The sequence below is a fragment of the Hemitrygon akajei genome, chromosome 28, assembly GCF_048418815.1.
Source record: "Hemitrygon akajei chromosome 28, sHemAka1.3, whole genome shotgun sequence".
Classification (NCBI taxonomy): domain Eukaryota; kingdom Metazoa; phylum Chordata; class Chondrichthyes; order Myliobatiformes; family Dasyatidae; genus Hemitrygon; species Hemitrygon akajei.
In genome coordinates this window covers 41696957-41716790 of record NC_133151.1, presented here as the reverse complement: position 1 = coordinate 41716790, position 19834 = coordinate 41696957, and the positions used below count along the sequence as shown (strand labels likewise).

General features: G+C 49.9%; 1 protein-coding gene across 1 annotated transcript in view; it reads left to right on the top strand.

Annotated features, from left to right (window-relative positions):
• The window catches only part of LOC140717834 (protein YIF1A-like), a 55322-nt gene extending 44588 nt beyond the window's left edge, over nt 1-10734 (top strand). The window contains 2 exon segments of the mRNA XM_073031559.1: nt 4126-4219; nt 10062-10734. Of these exon segments, the coding sequence (XP_072887660.1) occupies nt 4126-4219; nt 10062-10208 (241 nt within the window). The 3' untranslated portion in view covers nt 10209-10734.
• The last annotated feature ends 9100 nt before the right edge of the window (nt 10735-19834 follow it).

Here is a 19834-nt window from a genome sequence, read left to right as displayed (position 1 = left end):
CTCTGTTAATATAATTGCAGTATACTTCACAATTATACTAACATAGATTTCAAAATGACACGAACATTATATAAAAGATAGTTCCGGCTGCAAAGCAAGAAAGGATAGCGGTGCGGGGTCAGAGCCGTGACTGCTCGGCCACACACGCAGGCAGCTCTGAGGGAACAGAGTCGGGTTCTAATGAAGGCCCTCTGCCCTGAACATCGACTCTTTATTCCCCTCCACAGATGCCTCCTGACCCTGCTGAGCTCCTCTACCATTTTGTGTGTGTCATCACATGCAAAATAATGGGGCTATTTCTTTTGGAGGATTTGCTCCGAGTCCTACAATGAGAACTAGCTTCTCAGAAAGCTACTTGAGTGGCCGTGAAGTGCTCAGGCAGTTATCTCCTGAGATTGTGAGGGTGCGGGTTAGAGGTGTGACAAACAATCTTCTACAAGAGTCAACCAGCGTCTGAGGAGAAAGGAATTGTCGATATTTTGGGGCAAAACTGCAGAGGGTCAACATGAAATATCGGTAGTTCCTCTCCCCCACAGATCCTATTCAATTCACTGAGGTCCTCCTGCAGATTGTTGCTCCGGTCTGTCTCCCATCTCTCCAGCGTATCACACACTGCTCCTAGACTCCCCCACTATAGGAAACATCCTCTCCACATCCACTCTATCTGTGTCCTCTGGTCCTAGACTCCCCCACTATAGGAAACATCCTCTCCACATCCACTCTATCTGTGTCCTCTGGTCCTAGACTCCCCACTATAGGAAACATCCTCTCCACATCCACTCTATCTGTGTGCTCTGGTCCTAGACTCCCCCACTATAGGGAACATCCTCTCCACATCCACTCTGTCTGTGTCCTCTGGTCCTAGACTCCCCCACTATAGGAAACATCCTCTCCACATCCACTCTATCTGTGCCCTCTGGTCCTAGACTCCCCACTATAGGAAACATCCTCTCCACATCCACTCTATCTGTGTCCTCTGGTCCTAGACTCCCCACTATAGGAAACATCCTCTCCACATCCACTCTATCTGTGTCCTCTGGTCCTAGACTCCACACTATAGGAAACATCCTCTCCACATCCACTCTATCTGTGTCCTCTGGTCCTAGACTCCTCCACTGTAGGAAACATCCTCTCCACATCCACTCTATTTGTGTCCTCTGGTCCTAGACTCCTCCACTGTAGGAAACATCCTCTCCACATCCACTCTACCTGTGTCCTCTGGTCCTAGACTCCCCACTATAGGAAACATCCTCTCCACATCCACTCTATCTGTGCCCGCTGGTCATAGACTCCCCCACTACAGGAAACATCCTCTCTACATCCACTCTATCTGTGTCCTCTGGTCCTAGACTCCCCCACTATAGGAAACATCCTCTCCACATCCACTCTATCTGTGCCCTCTGTTCCTAGACTCCCCCACTATAGGAAACATCCACTCCACATCCACTCTATCTGTGTCCTCTGGTCCTAGACTCCCCACTATAGGAAACATCCTCTCCACATCCACTCTATCTGTGTCCTCTGGTCCTAGACTCCCCACTATAGGAAACATCCTCTCCACATCCACTCTATCTGTGTGCTCTGGTCCTAGACTCCCCCACTATAGGAAACATCCTCTCCACATCCACACTATCTGTGTCCTCTGGTCCTAGACTCCCCCACTATAGGAAACATCCTCTCCACATCCACTCTATCTGTGGCCTCTGGTCATAGACTCCACCACTACAGGAAACATCCTCTCCACATCCACTCTATCTGTGTCCTCTGGTCCTAGACTCCCCCAGTATAGGAAACATCCTGTCCACATCCACTCTATCTGTGTCCTCTGGTCCTAGACTCCCCCACTACAGGAAACATCCTCTCCACATCCACTCTATCTGTGTCCTCTGGTCCTAGACTCTCCCACTATAGGAAACATCCTCTCCACATCCACTCTATCTGTGTCCTCTGGTCCTAGACTCTCCCACTATAGGAAACATCCTCTCCACATCCACTCTATCTGTGTCCTCTGGTCCTAGACTCTCCCACTATAGGAAACATCCTCTCCACATCCACTCTATCTGTGTCCTCTGGTCCTAGACTCTCCCACTATAGGAAACATCCTCTCCACATCCACTCTAACTGTGCCCTTTGGTCCTAGACTCCCCGACTATAGGAAACATCCTCTCCTCATCCACTCTATCTGTGTCCTCTGGTACTAGACTCCCCCACTATAGGAAACATCCTCTCTACATCCACTCTATCTGTGCCCTCTGGTCCTACACTCCCCCACTATAGGAAACATCCTCTCCACATCCACTCTATTTGTGTCCTCTGGTCCTAGACTCCCCACTATAGGAAACATCCTCTCCACATCCACTCTATCTGTGTCCTCTGGTCCTAGACTCCCCACTATAGGAAACATCCTCTCCACATCCACTCTATCTGTGTGCTCTGGTCCTAGACTCCCCCACTATAGGAAACATCCTCTCCACATCCACACTATCTGTGTCCTCTGGTCCTAGACTCCCCCACTATAAGAAACATCCTCTCCACATCCACTCTATATGTGCCCTCTGGTCATAGACTCCCCCACTACAGGAAACATCCTCTCCACATCCACTCTATCTGTGTCCTCTGGTCCTAGACTCCCCCAGTATAGGAAACATCCTGTCCACATCCACTCTATCTGTGTCCTCTGGTCCTAGACTCCCCCACTACAGGAAACATCCTCTCCACATCCACTCTATCTGTGTCCTCTGGTCCTAGACTCCCCCACTATAGGAAACATCCTCTCCACATCCACTCTATCTGTGCCCTCTGGTCCTAGACTCCCCCACTATAGGAAACATCCTCTCCACATCCACTCTATCTGTGTCCTCTGGTCCTAGACTCCCCCACTATAGGAAACATCCTCTCCACATCCACTCTATCTGTGCCCTCTGGTCCTAGACTCCCCCACTATAGGAAACATCCTCTCCACATCCACTCTATCTGTGTCCTCTGGTACTAGACTCCCCCACTATAGGAAACATCCTCTCTACATCCACTCTATCTGTGCCCTCTGGTCCTACACTCCCCCACTATAGGAAACATCCTCTCCACATCCACTCTATCTGTGTCCTCTGGTCCTAGACTCCCCCACTATAGGAAACATCCTCTCCACATCCACTCTGTCTGTGTCCTCTGGTCCCAGACTCCCCCACTATAGGAAACATCCTCTCCACATCCACTCTGTCTGTGTCCTCTGGTCCTAGACTCCCCCAGTATAGGAAACATCCTGTCCACATCCACTCTATCTGTGTCCTCTGGTCCTAGACTCCCCCACTACAGGAAACATCCTCTCCACATCCACTCTGTCTGTGTCCTCTGGTCCTAGACTCTCGCACTATAGGAAACATCCTCTCCACATCCACTCTAACTGTGCCCTCTGGTCCTAGACTCCCCCACTATAGGAAACATCCTCTCCACATCCACTCTATCTGTGCCCTCTGGTCCTAGACTCCCCCACTATAGGAAACATCCTCTCCACATCCACTCTATCTGTGTCCTCTGGTCCTAGACTCCCCCACTATAGGAAACATCCTCTCCACATCCACTCCATCTGTGTCCTCTGGTCCTAGACTCCCCACTATAGGAAACATCCTCTCCACATCCACTCTATCTGTGTCCTCTGGTCCTAGACTCCCCCACTATAGGAAACATCCTCTCCACATCCACTCTATCTGTGCCCTCTGGTCCTAGACTCCCCCACTATAGGAAACATCCTCTCCACATCCACTCTATCTGTGTCCTCTGGTCCTAGACTCCCCCACTATAGGAAACATCCTCTCCACATCCACTCTACCTGTGTCCTCTGGTCCTAGACTCCCCCTACTATAGGAAACATCCTCTCCACATCCACTCTATCTGTGTCCTCTGGTCCTAGACTCCCCCACTATAGGAAACATCCTCTCCACATCCACTCTATCTGTGTCCTCTGGTCCCAGACTCCCCACTATAGGAAACATCCTTCTAATCTGCAGCCTGTTGAGCCCGAACCCAGACTGGTGAGTCTCCTCCAGAGCCTGTCCTGGGATTTCTGTTCTCGGATTTCCTCTGACTACCGTCTGTATCGGAGATGTAACACTTGTCTCTTTCTTGCAGGATAATAATCACCATTCTGAGTGGCTTGTTATTCGGGCGAGATGCTTACTATGTTGCTTTAGCCTGGACGTCCTGCGCCATCATGTTCTTCTTAGTAAGTGACCCCTTTGCTCTCCGGAACGCCGTCTCGCGGTATGCTAAATATCTCATAGGAGAAGAAGTACTAGAGTCAAAAGACTGGTGTGTCCAGAGAGGGGCTGCACCTCTGGCCAAGGGGCTTGCTGTGCCCATTCCAGGAACCCTTTATATGTGTGTGCTACCAAAGTTACAGAGGTTACTCTCAGTAATATCAGCAGTTGCACAGGATAGAACTTTAGCGTTTTCAGAGCAAGAGAAAGCTAATGGCCGTTCCAATCTAAATGTTGTGTGGCAGGTTCTAAAACAGAGGTTTCTTTTCGATACTCCATGGTTCATGTTTACCCCTGACGTCTCCTCTGTACCTATTTCAAAGCACCTTAAAACTGTGCCCTCTCGTGTTAGCCATTTCAGCCCTGGGGAAAAGCCTCTGAATATCCATACGATCAGTGCCTCTCATCGTCTTGTACACCTCTATCAGGTCACCTCTCATCCTCCGTCGCTCCAAGGAGAAAAGACCGAGTTCACTCAACCTATTCACTGAAGGCATGCTCCCCAATTCTGGCAACATCCTTGTAAATCTCCTCTGGACCCTTTCTATGGCTTCCACATCCTTCCTGTAGTGAGGCGACCAGAACTGAGCACAGTACTCCAAGTGGGGTCTGACCAGGGTCCTATTTAGCTGCAACATTACCTCTCGGCTCTTAAAATCAATCTCACAATTGATGAAGGCCAATACACCGTACGCCTTCTTAACCACAGAGTCAACCTGCGCAGCAGCTTTGAGTGTCCTATGGACTCGGACCCCAAGATCCCTCTGATCCTCCACACTGCCAAGAATCTTACCATTAATATTATATTCTGCCATCATATTTGACCTATCAAAATGAACCACCTCACACTTATCGGGGTTGAACTCCATCTGCCACTTCTCAGCCCAGTTTTGCATCCTATCAATGTCCCGCTGTAACCTCTGACAGCCCTCCACACTATCCACAACACCCCCAACCTTTGTGTCATCAGCAAATTTACTAACCCATCCCTCCACTTCCTCATCAGAATATGACCCGTCTACAACCACTCTTTGCCTTCTGTGGGCAAGCCAGTTCTGGATCCACAAAGCAAGGTCCCCTTGGATCCCATGCCTCCTTACTTTCTCAGTAAACCTTGCATGGGGGTACCTTGTCAAATGCCTTGCAGAAATCCATATACACTACATCTACTGCTCTTCCTTCATGAATGTGTTTAGTTACATCCTCAAAAAATCCAATCAGGCTCAAAAGGCACAACCTGCCCTTGATGAAGCCATGTTGATTATTCCTAATCATACTGGGGGAGTCTAGGACCAGAGGACACAGATAGAGTGGATGTGGAGAGGATGTTTCCTATAGTGGGAGAGTCTAGGACCAGAGGACACAGATAGAGTGGATGTGGAGAGGATGTTTCCTATAGTGGGGGAGTCTAGGACCAGAGGACACAGATAGAGTGGATGTGGAGAGGATGTTTCCTATAGTGGGGGAGTCTAGGACCAGAGGGCACAGATAGAGTGGATGTGAAGAGGATGTTTCCTATAGTGGGGGAGTCTAGGACCAGAGAACACAGATAGAGTGGATGTGGAGAGGATGTTTCCTATAGTGGGGAGTCTAGGACCAGAGGACACGGATAGTGGATGTGGGGAGGATGTTTCCTATAGTGGGGAGTCTAGGACCAGAGAACACAGATAGAGTGGATGTGGAGAGGATGTTTCCTATAGTGGGGCAGTCTAGGACCAGAGGACACAGAGTGGATGTGGAGAGGATGTTTCCTATAGTGGGGGAGTCTAGGACCAGAGGACACAGATAGAGTGGATGTGGAGAGGATGTTTCCTATAGTGGGGGAGTCTAGGACCAGAGGACACAGATAGAGTGGATGTGGAGAGGATGTTTCCTATAGTGGGGGAGTCTAGGACCAGAGGACACAGATAGAGTGGATATAGAGAGGATGTTTCCTATAGTGGGGGAGTCTAGGACCAGAGGACACAGATAGAGTGGATGTGGAGAGGATGTTTCCTATAGTGGGGGAGTCTAGGACCAGAGGACACAGATAGAGTGGATATAGAGAGGATGTTTCCTATAGTGGGGGGAGTGTAGGACCAGAGGACACAGATAGAGTGGATGTGGAGAGGATGTTTCCTATAGTGGGGAGTCTAGGACCAGAGGACACGGATAGTGGATGTGGGGAGGATGTTTCCTATAGTGGGGAGTCTAGGACCAGAGAACACAGATAGAGTGGATGTGGAGAGGATGTTTCCTATAGTGGGGCAGTCTAGGACCAGAGGACACAGAGTGGATGTGGAGAGGATGTTTCCTATAGTGGGGGAGTCTAGGACCAGAGGACACAGATAGAGTGGATGTGGAGAGGATGTTTCCTATATTGGGGGAGTCTAGGACCAGAGGACACAGATAGAGTGGATGTGGAGAGGATGTTTCCTATAGTGGGGGAGTCTAGGACCAGAGGACACAGATAGAGTGGATATAGAGAGGATGTTTCCTATAGTGGGGGAGTCTAGGACCAGAGGACACAGATAGAGTGGATGTGGAGAGGATGTTTCCTATAATGGGGGAGTCTAGGACCAGAGGACACAGATAGAGTGGATGTGGAGAGGATGTTTCCTATAGTGGGGGAGTCTAGGACCAGAGGACACAGATAGAGTGGATGTGGAGAGGATGTTTCCTATAGTGGGGAGTCTAGGACCAGAGGACACGGATAGTGGATGTGGGGAGGATGTTTCCTATAGTGGGGAGTCTAGGACCAGAGAACACAGATAGAGTGGATGTGGAGAGGATGTTTCCTATAGTGGGGCAGTCTAGGACCAGAGGACACAGAGTGGATGTGGAGAGGATGTTTCCTATAGTGGGGGAGTCTAGGACCAGAGGACACAGATAGAGTGGATGTGGAGAAGATGTTTCCTATAGTGGGGGAGTCTAGGACCAGAGGACACAGATAGAGTGGATGTGGAGAGGATGTTTCCTATAGTGGGGGAGTCTAGGACCAGAGGACACAGATAGAGTGGATGTGGAGAGGATGTTTCCTATAGTGGGGGAGTCTAGGACCAGAGGACACAGATAGAGTGGACGTGGAGAGGATGTTTCCTATAGATGGAGAGTCTAGGACCAGAGGACACAGATAGAGTGGATGAGGAGAGGATGTTCCCTATAGTGGGGGTCTAGGACCAGAGGACACAGATAGAGTGGATGTGGAGAGGATGTTTCCTATAGTGGGGGAGTCTAGGACCAGAGGACACAGATAGGGTGGACGTGGAGAGGATGTTTCCTATAGTGGGTGAGTCTAGGACCAGAGGACACAGATAGTGGATGTGGAGAGGATGTTTCCTATGGGGGGGAGTCTAGGACCAGAGGACACAGATAGAGTGGATGTGGAGAGGATGTTTCCTATAGTGGGGGAGTCTAGGACCAGAGGACACAGATAGAGTGGATGTGGAGAGGATGTTTCCTATGGGGGGGAGTCTAGGACCAGAGGACACAGATAGAGTGGATGTGGAGAGGATGTTTCCTATAATGGGGGAGTCTAGGACCAGAGGACACAGATAGAGTGGATGTGGAGAGGATGTTTCCTATAGTGGGGGAGTCTAGGACCAGAGGACACAGATAGAGTGGATGTGGAGAGGATGTTTCCTATAGTGGGGAGTCTAGGACCAGAGGACACGGATAGTGGATGTGGGGAGGATGTTTCCTATAGTGGGGAGTCTAGGACCAGAGAACACAGATAGAGTGGATGTGGAGAGGATGTTTCCTATAGTGGGGCAGTCTAGGACCAGAGGACACAGAGTGGATGTGGAGAGGATGTTTCCTATAGTGGGGGAGTCTAGGACCAGAGGACACAGATAGAGTGGATGTGGAGAAGATGTTTCCTATAGTGGGGGAGTCTAGGACCAGAGGACACAGATAGAGTGGATGTGGAGAGGATGTTTCCTATAGTGGGGGAGTCTAGGACCAGAGGACACAGATAGAGTGGATGTGGAGAGGATGTTTCCTATAGTGGGGGAGTCTAGGACCAGAGGACACAGATAGAGTGGACGTGGAGAGGATGTTTCCTATAGTGGAGGAGTCTAGGACCAGAGGGCTCAGATAGAGTGGATGTGGAGAGGATGTTTCCTATAGTGGGGGAGTCTAGGACCAGAGGACACAGATAGAGTGGATGTTGAGAGTATGTTTCCTATAGTGGGGGAGTCTAGGACCAGAGGACACAGATAGGGTGGACGTGGAGAGGATGTTTCCTATAGTGGGGGAGTCTAGGACCAGAGGACACAGATAGAGTGGATATAGAGAGGATGTTTCCTATAGTGGGGGAGTCTAGGACCAGAGGACACAGATAGAGTGGATATAGAGAGGATGTTTCCTATAGTGGGGGAGTCTAGGACCAGAGGACACAGATAGAGTGGATATAGAGAGGATGTTTCCTATAGTGGGGGAGTCTAGGACCAGAGGACACAGATAGAGTGGATATAGAGAGGATGTTTCCTATAGTGGGGGAGTCTAGGACCAGAGGACACAGATAGAGTGGATGTGGAGAGGATGTTTCCTATAGTGGAGGAGTCTAGGACCAGAGGACACAGATAGAGTGGATATAGAGAGGATGTTTCCTATAGTGGGGGAGTCTAGGACCAGAGGACACAGATAGAGTGGACGTGGAGAGGATGTTTCCTATAGTGGGGGGAGTCTAGGACCAGAGGACACAGATAGGGTGGATGTGGAGAGGATGTTTCCTGTCGTGGACAAGCCCAATGCTGTGGAATGAGCCGATGTTTGGCTAATTTAAGGAAAAGGTCGGGGTGATGGACGGGCCAGTGTCCAGCTCACTGCTTGTCGAGCTTTACTCATCTCTGCGCTGTGCCTGTAACTATCGGGGGGGCTGCTGGATTCCCTGGATGTCTGAACAACCGGAAGAGGGAATGGAATTTTGGTAAAGAAAACTCTAAAGGTATACCGTCTGCTGATATTGAGAAATACCTGGGAGATGGGGTTGGCTCAACACGTAATCTCCATGTAGAACTGGAGATGAAAATTAGCAGGGGCTTTAGTGAAATTGGGAAAGTGCTGAGGTCAAACTCAGGCAGAAAGTCAAACTGGGCCTGGCTGCAGCGATGCAGAGTTGCGATGGCCCATTCTCAACGGCTTTGAAGTTTCAATACGTCATTACTTGTCAGTTTCCAACACAACCCTCTTTGAGGCCTCCAGCCGTCCGTGTCCCTGGCAGGCAGTGGTGTCCGATTGCCGTGGGGAGGCTGGAGATGAAGATTCATAACAATAACATCCGTGGGAGCTTGTTCACATGCAAGGTTGTCTGAAAACCTGGTGTTTGTACCCCAGGGAGGACCTGATCAGTTCCAATCTGGTTATTTTTTCGCTCTCCCTTCCCTCAGCTGTTTCCCACTCTGCTGTCTTACATCTTCTCCTTCCCCTAGTGCCCCTTCACCTTCCCTTTCTCCCATGGTCCGCTCTCCTCTCCTATCAGGTTCCTTCCTCTCCAGCCCTTTACCTTTCCCACCCACCTGGCTTCAGCTCTCACTTTCCAGCTGCCCCCCTTCCTTTAGCCCCACACCTTCTTATCCCTTCCTTTCCAGTCCCAGTGAAGGGTCGTGGTCTGAAATATCGACTGTTTATTAATTTCCATAGAAGCTGCCTGACCTGCTGAGTTCCTCCAGCATTTTGTGTGTGTTGTCCTGAACAGAGGAATAAATGATAGACACGGTAGCAGTCACCTGGACGAGTGGGAACTGTTCAACAACCTCGTGCCACCGCTGGCAGCATCTCACTCCCTTCCTCTCTGTTTCTTCACCAAACCCCCAACCCCGCCCACAGGTCCGCTCCCTGAGAATGAAGGTGCTCTCCTCGTCGGGCATGTCCGCGAATTACAGCTCCAAGAACCGGCTCAGAATGTACGTCACCCTGGCCCTCGCTGGCTTTCAGCCCCTCATCATCTACTGGCTGACCGTCCACCTGGTTTGATGAGCAGGCCCTTCCTGTTCCACGGCGCGAGATTGGTCTTCTCCTCCCTGGAAGAATTGATGCCAGATGCCCTAAAGATTGAGTTGTTTAGTTTTCCTTGGCCAGAGGTGAGCATGGTGTGTACTTCAGTAAACATCCTGGCTGTGACCTCACCAGAGAGAGACTTGCTGCAGGCTGTGCACAGTCCCATCAGTGACTGCAGAGTGGGAGCCGCAGGCTGTCGGTGAACCAAGGGAATGGCAGAAATACCGCTGACCGTCTCCGGACGTGGTCCACGAATCGCTCTCGGATCGACAGCTGGAGGCCGCCGAGTGTCACCTACCCGTTCGGACATTCTTCCAGCTCCCCCAGCCGCAGATGCACCTCCGATTCTTCGCAGTCGACCTGAGCCCATTGCTTCCCGGCGAGAGGATTGGAAAATACCGACCACGCCCCTGCATCGGCATATTGCACCCAGGCAACGGTGGTGGTGGGTTTTCGGTTGTGAATTTTCAAAGGCTGACAAATACATCCTGGTTTTAAGTCATCTGTGGCTCAGTCCCTCCCTCTTCTGGTTCCCCTTCCGTAGGACATAAGAGCAAAAGTCCATTCGGCCCATCGAGTTTGCTCCACCATTCCATCACGGCTGATTTACTATCCCTCTCAACCCCATTCTCCTGCCTTCTCCCCGTAGCCTTTGAGGTCCTGACTAATCAGGAACCTATCAACCTCTGCTTTAAGTATACCCAGTGACTTGGTCTCCGCAGCGGCCTGCGGCAATGAATTCCACATTCACCACCCTCCGGCTAAAGAAATTCCTCCGTATCGCTGCTCTAAATTGACGTCCCTCTGTTCCGAGGCTGTGTCCTCCCGTCCTGGATTTCCTCACTGTAGGAAATTCCCTCTCCATATTCTCTTTATTCAGACCTTTCGGTATTTAATAGGTTTTGAGGAGATTCCCCCCCATTCTTCTGAACTCCGTCGAGTACAGGCCCAGAGCCATTAGACTCTCCTCGTACATTACAATGCAAAGGTCTAGGGTGCCTGAGGCTTCTGCACAGTCCTGTATCTGTCAATGTGCAGCGGAGAGCGAGTCTGTAAATCTGGCGGGGGCAAAGGATGTTGGGAACGGTGAGGGTCGAGCTCCACGGGAGGGGTGTGGGACAGGGGGCAGAGAAGGAGTGTCAGGGGTGGGTACAGACACACCCAGCCCTGAGACACCAGGCAAGGTCATTTAATTCCAAGCAATTGGTTTATTGATCATTACAGAATGTCTCTCTGGTGCTTCCCGCTCCCTCCCCTCTCCCTTCCCCTTTTCCCAACCATGATTCCCCTCTCCCTGCCCCCTTCCCACTCTCAGTCCACAATAGAGACCCAGATCAGAATCAGGTTTATCATCACTCACACAGGTCAGGGAATCTGTTTTTTCTGTGACAGCAGTACAGTGCGATACATAAAATTACTACGGTACAATAAAAATTTGAATTACAAAAAATATTACTACAGTACAGTGCAAAGGTCAAAGGCACCCTAACTCTGTACATGTGCACAGTAGAGTGCCATCTCCTCTCAGCACAGAAAAGACAGGAGGATGGGGGGGTGTCAGTGTAATGACTGAGAAATCTGTTGCATGGAGCTGCCCGATGCAACACCCTCTCTCCACCGGTCCACAATACGCTGGGGAAAAGGCTCTGCGTAAAGAGACTCCTACAGGTGTCCTCCCTCGATGACCACCATGCTGACGTGAGCCCATGTCATTAGCTTGAGGGAGCGGGAATCCTATCTGACACCGCCCCGCGAGTGTCTGGGGGGGGGGGGGGCACAGTGACTGCGCGCGCAGTCCTTTTTATTCGGGCCACGAAATCGAAACCGTAACAATGACATGGTAAATGCAATGTTTAAATTAATAGCCCATAAATATCTGATGGTTAAGTGCAAGTGTAATCGTCATTCAACCACACACAAACAATACAGTACTCTGGGAGCCAAGGATCAAAACATAACACCAACAGTCACACACAGCACAAAGCACATACTACAGCACGTATGAGATCAGTAATATCGTTACACAAGAAACCAAGTTCCTGAGTCCATGAATTGAATTCTTACAATTATATCAACACAGATTTCAAAATGATGTTAGCTTATCAAAATTATATCACAGCTGTGCAGCAGCAAATGGTAAGTGCAGGGGAGTATTTCCGTTACTGTGCGGCCACACACTCACACAGGGTTTGAATTGACTTTATTTCTTACATCCTCCACATACCTGAGCAGTAAAAACTCTTTGTTACGTCCCCATCTAGATGTGCAATCATGGTAATTTATGATAAATAGAACAGTCAGTGTAATATAGAAATACACTCAGATCAGCCTGAGTTCATCAGTCTGATGGCCTGGTGGAAGAAGCTGTCTCGGAGCCTGTTGGTCTTGGCTTTTATGCTGCGGTACCGTTTCCCGGGTGGTAACAGCAGGAACAGTTCGTGGTCGGGATGGCTTCAGTCCCCAATGATCCTACAGGCCCTTTCTACACACCGGTCCTTGTAACACTTCACTTGTGAGTCTGTTGGGGTCATCTATTGCATCTGGTGCTCCCGGTGCGGCCTCCTCTACATCGGCGAGACCCGACGCAGATTGGGGGACCGCTTCGTCGAGCACCTCCGCTCCGTCCGCCACAACAGACAGGATCTCCCGGTTGCCACCCACTCCAACTCTCCTTCACATTCCCATTCGGGTATGTCCATACATGGCCTCCTCTACTGCCATGATGAGGCCAAACTCAGGTTGGAGGAGCAACACCTCATCTACCGTCTGGGTAGTCTCCAGCCCCTTGGTATGAACATCGAATTCTCCATCTTCCGGTAATTCCCTCCCCCTCCCAAGTTTCACTCTGCCTCCTCCTCCAGCTGCCTATCACCTCCCTCATGGTTCCACCTCCTACTACCCATAGTGCTTTCCCCTTATATTCCTTCTTCACCTTTCCTGCCTATCCCCTCCCCCACCCCTTGATCTTTCCCTTTACTGGTTTTTCACCTGGCACCTACCAGCCTTCTCCTTCCCACCCTCCCCCCCCACCTTCTTTAAAGGGCCCCTGCCCCCTCCCTCTTCAGTCCTGACGAAGGGTCTCGGCCCGAAACCTTGACCATTCGTTTCCACGGATGCTGCCCGACCTGCTGAGTTCCTCCAGCGTGTTGCTTTGACCCCAGCATCGGCAGTGTATTTTGTGTCCTTGTAAATGCCCTAAATCATGGGAAGTTCACAACTACAGATGGGCTGGGCTGTCTGCACCACTCTCTGCAGAGTCCTGTGATTGAGGGAAGTACAGTTCCCATACCAGGCAGTGATGCAGCCAGTCAGGATGCTGTCAATTGTGCCCCTGTAGAAAGTTCTTGGGATTTGGGGGCCCATACCAAACTTCCTCAATCATCTGAGGTGAAAGAGGTGCCATTGTGCCTTCTTAACCACACAGCCAGTGTGTACAGACCAGGTGAGATCCTCGGTGATGTGTATGCTGAGAAACTTGAAGCCCCAGCTCCATTGATGTCAATAGGGGTTAGCCCGTCTCCATTCCTCCTGTAGTCCACAACCAGTCCCTTTGTTTTTACGACATTGAGGGAGAGGTTGTCTTCTTGACACCACTGTGTCAGAGAGATGACTTTGCCCACCATCTTCTCACACCGATTACAAATCCGAAAAATTCTCCAGACCGCGCACCGACACCGTTTTCTGCCAGATGTTGATATTTGAGCCTTTTCTCTTCCCGGACTTTCGGGATTGATTGGCTGTTACTTTCACCGGATTATCCCATCTGTTGGTTTTTATCATCAGCTGATCCAGGTTTGGCAATTCGCAGCACAACTCTACATTCAGAATCAGAATCAGGCTGGCACATGTCGTGAAATGTGTTGTCTTTGCGGCAGCAGTGTGATGATAATTGAAGAGAAGCTGTGAATTTCAGCGAGAATGTATGTATAGATTAAACAAGTAGTACAAAAATAAATGAAAAAAGTAGTGAGGTGGTGTTCGTGGGTTCAATGTCCATTCAGAAATCTGATGGCAGAGGGGGAGAAGCTGTTCCTGAATCGCTTAGTGTGTGTCTTCAGGCTCCTGTACCTCCTCCCTGATGGCAGAGGGGAAGAAGCTGTTCCTGAATCACTGAGTGTGTGTCTTCAGGCTCCTGTACCTCCTCCCTGATGGCAGAGGGGGAGAAGCTGTTCCTGAATCGTTGAGTGTGTGTCTTCAGGCTCCTGTACCTCCTCCCTGATGGCAGAGGGGGAGAAGCTGTTCCTGAATCGTTGAGTGTGTGTCTTCAGGCTCCTGTACCTCCTCCCTGATGGCAGAGGGGGAGAAGCTGTTCCTGAATCGTTGAGTGTGTGTCTTCAGGCTCCTGTACCTCCTCCCTGATGGCAGAGGGGGAGAAGCTGTTCCTGAATCGTTGAGTGTGTGTCTTCAGGCTCCTGTACCTCCTCCCTGATGGCAGAGGGGAAGAAGCTGTTCCTGAATCGCTGAGTGTGTGTCTTCAGGCTCCTGTACCTCCTCCCTGATGGCAGAGGGGAAGAAGCTGTTCCTGAATCGCTGAGTGTGTGTCTTCAGGCTCCTGTACCCCCTCCCTGATGGCAGAGGGGAAGAAGCTGTTCCTGAATTGTTGAGTGTGTGTCTTCAGGCTCCTGTACCTCCTCCCTGATGGCAGAGGGGAAGAAGCTGTTCCTGAATCACTGAGTGTGTGTCTTCAGGCTCCTGTACCTCCTCCCTGATGGCAGAGGGGGAGAAGCTGTTCCTGAATCGTTGAGTGTGTGTCTTCAGGCTCCTGTACCTCCTCCCTGATGGCAGAGGGGGAGAAGCTGTTCCTGAATCGTTGAGTGTGTGTCTTCAGGCTCCTGTACCTCCTCCCTGATGGCAGAGGGGGAGAAGCTGTTCCTGAATCGTTGAGTGTGTGTCTTCAGGCTCCTGTACCTCCTCCCTGATGGCAGAGGGGGAGAAGCTGTTCCTGAATCGTTGAGTGTGTGTCTTCAGGCTCCTGTACCTCCTCCCTGATGGCAGAGGGGAAGAAGCTGTTCCTGAATCGCTGAGTGTGTGTCTTCAGGCTCCTGTACCTCCTCCCTGATGGCAGAGGGGAAGAAGCTGTTCCTGAATCGCTGAGTTTGTGCCTTCAGGCTCCTGTACCCCCTCCCTGATGGCAGAGGGGAAGAAGCTGTTCCTGAATCGCTGAGTGTGTGCCTTCAGGCTCCTGTACCTCCTCCCTGATGGCAGAGGGGAAGAAGCTGTTCCTGAATCGTTGAGTGTGTGCCTTCAGGCTCCTGTACCTCCTCCCTGATGGCAGAGGGGAAGAAGCTGTTCCTGAATCGTTGAGTGTCCTCCCTGTCGTCAACATTGCGTAGATCCTTGCAAAGTTTAAAGTAAAATTGTTATCGAAGTACCCATACATCACCCTGAGATTCTATTTCTTGTGGGGATGCTCATTAAATCAATAATGGAATAATAACCATAACAGATCACATCATCTCAGCGTTCAACCAGTGTCCAAAAGACAACAAACTGTACAAATATAAAAAAAGAATAACGATAATCGGTAACTATCAAGAACACCAAATATGATGGCAGAATATAGTATTAATGGTAAGACTCTTGGCGGTGTGGAGGATCAGAGGGATCTTGAGGTCTGAGTCCAGAGGACACTCAAAGCTGCTTATGCAGGTTGACTCTGTGGTTAAGAAGGTGTACGGTGTATTGGCCTTCATCAATCGTGGGATTGAGTTTCGGAGCCGGGAGGTAATGTTGCAGCTATATAGGACCCTGGTCAGATCCCACTTGGAGTATTGTGCTCAGTTCTGGTCGCCTCACTACAGGAAGGATGTGGAAGCCATAGAAAGGGTGCAGAGGATATTTACAAGGATGTCGCCTGGATTGGGGAGCATGCCTTATGAGAATAGGTTGAGTGAACTCGGCCTTTTCTCCTTGGAGCGACGGAGGATGAGAGGTGACCCGATAGAGGTGTATAAGATGATGAGAGGCATTGATCGTGTGGATCGTCAGAGGCTTTTCCCAGGGCTGAAATGGCTGGAATGAGAGGGCACAGTGTTAAGGTGCTGGGGAGTAGGTACAGAGGAGATGTCAGGGGTAAGTTTTTCACTCAGAGAGTGGTGAGTGCGTGGAACGGGATGCCGGTGACTGTGGTGGAGGCCGATACGATAGGGTCTTTTAAGAGACTCCTGGATGGATACATGGAGCTTAGAAAAATTGAGGGCGATGGGTAAGCCTACATAGTTCTAAGGTAAGGACATGTTCAGCACAGCTTTGTGGACTGTAAGTTTTCTATATTTCTATGTAACATGAGATGAAGAGTCCTTGAAAGTGAGTCCTTCAGTGATGGGGTGAGTGTGGTTATCCCCTCTGGTTCAGGAGCCTGATGGTTGAGGGGTAATGATTGTTCCTGAACCTGGTGGTGTGGGACCTGAGGCTCCTGTACCTCCTTCCCGATGGAATCAGTTCAGAGTTGAGGTTATCCTCACTGGTTCAGGAGCCTGATGGTTGAGGTGTAATGACTGTTCCTGAACCTGGTGGTGTGGGACCTGAGGCTCCTGTACCTCCTTCCCGATGGAATCAGTTCAGAGTTGAGGTTATCCTCACTGATTCAGGAGCCTGATGGTTGAGGGGTAATAACTGTTCCTGAACCTGGTGGTGTGGGTCCTGAGGCTCCGGTACCTTCTACTCAAAAACTTCTACAGAGAGCATTCTAACTGGCTGCATCACTGTCTGGTATGGGAGGGGGGACACTACATGGGATCAAAACAAGCTACAGAAAGTTGTAAATCAGTCAGCTCCATCTTGGGCACTGGCCTCCGCTGTATTGAAGGCATCTTCAAGGGGCGATGCCTCAGAAACCGACACCCTAACTTAGGGACCCCCGTCACCCAGGACGTGCCCTCTCCTCATTGCTACCATCAGGGAGGAGGTACAGGAGCCTGAAGGCACACACTCAGCTTCTCCCCCTCTGCTGTCAGATTTCTGAATGGACATTGAACCCACAAACACAACTTCTCTCTCCTTTTGCAACGCTTGTTTAATTGAACTTTGTTTTAGTGTGTATCTACTTTGATTGCAGTTTTTATTGTTATGCACTGCTGCTGCATAACAACAGATTGCACAACCTACGCCAGTGATAATAACCCTGATTCTCACTCTGGTGACCCTAGGGAACTTGCTCCCACAGAGAGCGATGGCTGCAGAGTCACCGAATGTACTTTGAAGCAGTTTAGTGCCTGTGAAGCACAGCAATATGTTATGGGCTTCTAGAAGTACCTCATTTGAACTGCTCTCACTGCAATCTGCAGCCTCGAATTTCCCTTTAAGCAACTACTTTTGACAAGTGATTTCACGTTCTTCTGAAGGACCTGGCGGTCTTAACTGTCGTGCATGCCAGTATGACACCTTTAAGTGGATGAGGATACCTCACCGTGGCCAGAGGAGGGGCAGACATAAAGCCAGAGCACGGAGCCCCCCCCCCCTTCTACCCAGTATCGTGTACTGCCGCTGGAGAACAAGATTGAGGAACTTGGGGCAAGATTGCTGTACTTGAGGGAAATGAGGAACTGCTGTGTTCGGTGTTTCACGGAGACGTGGCTCACTCTGAAGACCCGAAGACTTCTCGATACATTGGATGAACCAGACGTCTGATTCAGAAAAGACAAAAGGCGGGGGTCAGAGTTCTCAGTGATGCTGAGACGTGGCGGATCTTTGCTGCACTCTTGCTCCCCCAGCCTGGGACGTCTAACTGCTCCACTTATCAAGAGAGTTCTCCGTGATCCTGACTGCAGTTCACACATGCCGCCAGAAGGGGGCACTCACGATGGTGGATGCTGCCATCACCGGTCAAGACACGGTTCACCCCAACACATTTCAAACCAGAGCTGGGGACTTCAGTCAGGCTGGTCTCTGCCCAGTTATCATATAAACCTGCAGCAGCACTCTCCACCTCAGCCGTACCACGAATAGGAACGCCTACCGTTCCGAGCCTAGAGTGCATGTCAGGAAATCTGATCACTTGCCTTGTCCTCACAGAGGGATCAGAAGTGGAGAGAGCGACCTGTTTCAAGTTCCTGGGTGTCGGGATCTAACCTGGTCCCAACATATCGATGCAGTTATGCTGTCCAAGTTGCATGCCATCTTGGACAATGACTCCCATCCACTCCATAATGTACTGGTTAGGCACAGGAGTACATTCAGCCAGAGACTCATTCCACCGAGATGTAACACTGAGCGACGTAGGAAGTCATTCCTGCCTGTGGCCATCAAACTTTACAACTCGTCCCTCGGAGTGTCAGACACCCTGAGCCAATAGGCTGGTCCTGGACTTACTTCCACTTGGCATGATTTAGTTATTATTAATTATTTATGGTTTTATATTGCTATATTTCTTCACTATTCTTGGTTGGTGCGACTGTAACAAAACCCAATTTCCCTCGGGATCAATAAAGTATGTCTGTCTGTCTGTCTGTCTTATAAAGAAGGCAAAACAGTGTCTATATTTCATTAGGAGTTTGAAGAGATTTGGCATGTCAGCAAGTACACTCGAAAACTTCTGTAGTTGTCCCATGAAGAGCATTCTGACAGGCTGCATCGCTGTCTGTTTTTTATAAAGTCTGTGATGACCATGGTGTATTCATTCAGATCCTCTATGGAGTACTTGAACGTGGCCAAGACCAGTGACTGGAAGCAACCCTGTAGTGGTTCCTCTGGCTCCCGACCGCCTCTTTATTGCTTTACTTCCAGAGCTTTGGCCTTCAGCCTCTGGCTGTATCAGAACCAGGTTTGTTATCACCTGCGTGTGTTGTGAAATTTGTTAACTTAGCAGCAATACTTCGATGCAATGCATGATATATGAGAAAGAAAAGTAAATCAATTACAGTATACGTATATTGAATAGATTACAAATTGTGAGAAAACAGAAATAATTTATATTTTTAAAAAGTGAAGTAGTGTCCATTTGGGAGTCGGATGGCAGAGGGGAAGAAGCTGTTCCTGAATTGCTGAGGTTGCTGATGGAAGCAATGAGAAGAGGGGATGCTCTGGGTGAGGGGGTCCTCAATATCATCTTTCCGAGATACCGCCCTTTGAAGATGTCGTGGCTACTACGGAGGCTAGTACTTGGATGCTGTCCAAGTTGCATGCCATCTTGGACAATGTCTCCCATCCACTCCATAATGTACTGGTTAGGCACAGGAGTACATTCAGCCAGAGACTCATTCCACCGAGATGTAACACTGAGCGTCATAGGAAGTCATTCCTGCCTGTGGCCATCAAACTTTACAACTCCTCCCTCGGAGGGTCAGACACCCTGAGCCAATAGGCTGGTCCTGGACTTATTTCCACTTGGCATGATTAACATTATTATTATGTAATTATTTATATTGCTGTACTTCTTCACTATTCTTGGTTGGTGCGGCTGTAACGAAACCCAATTTCCCTCAGGATTGATAAAGTATGTCTGTCTGTCTGTCTACCCATGATGGAGTTGACCAATTTTGCAACTTTCTGCAGTTTCTTTTGTCCCTGTGCAGTAACCCCCCTCTCCCCCGCCCCCCCGCCTTACCAGACAGTGAGGCAGCCTTTCAGAATGCTCTCCATGGTAGTGGAAGTGTTTGAGTTTT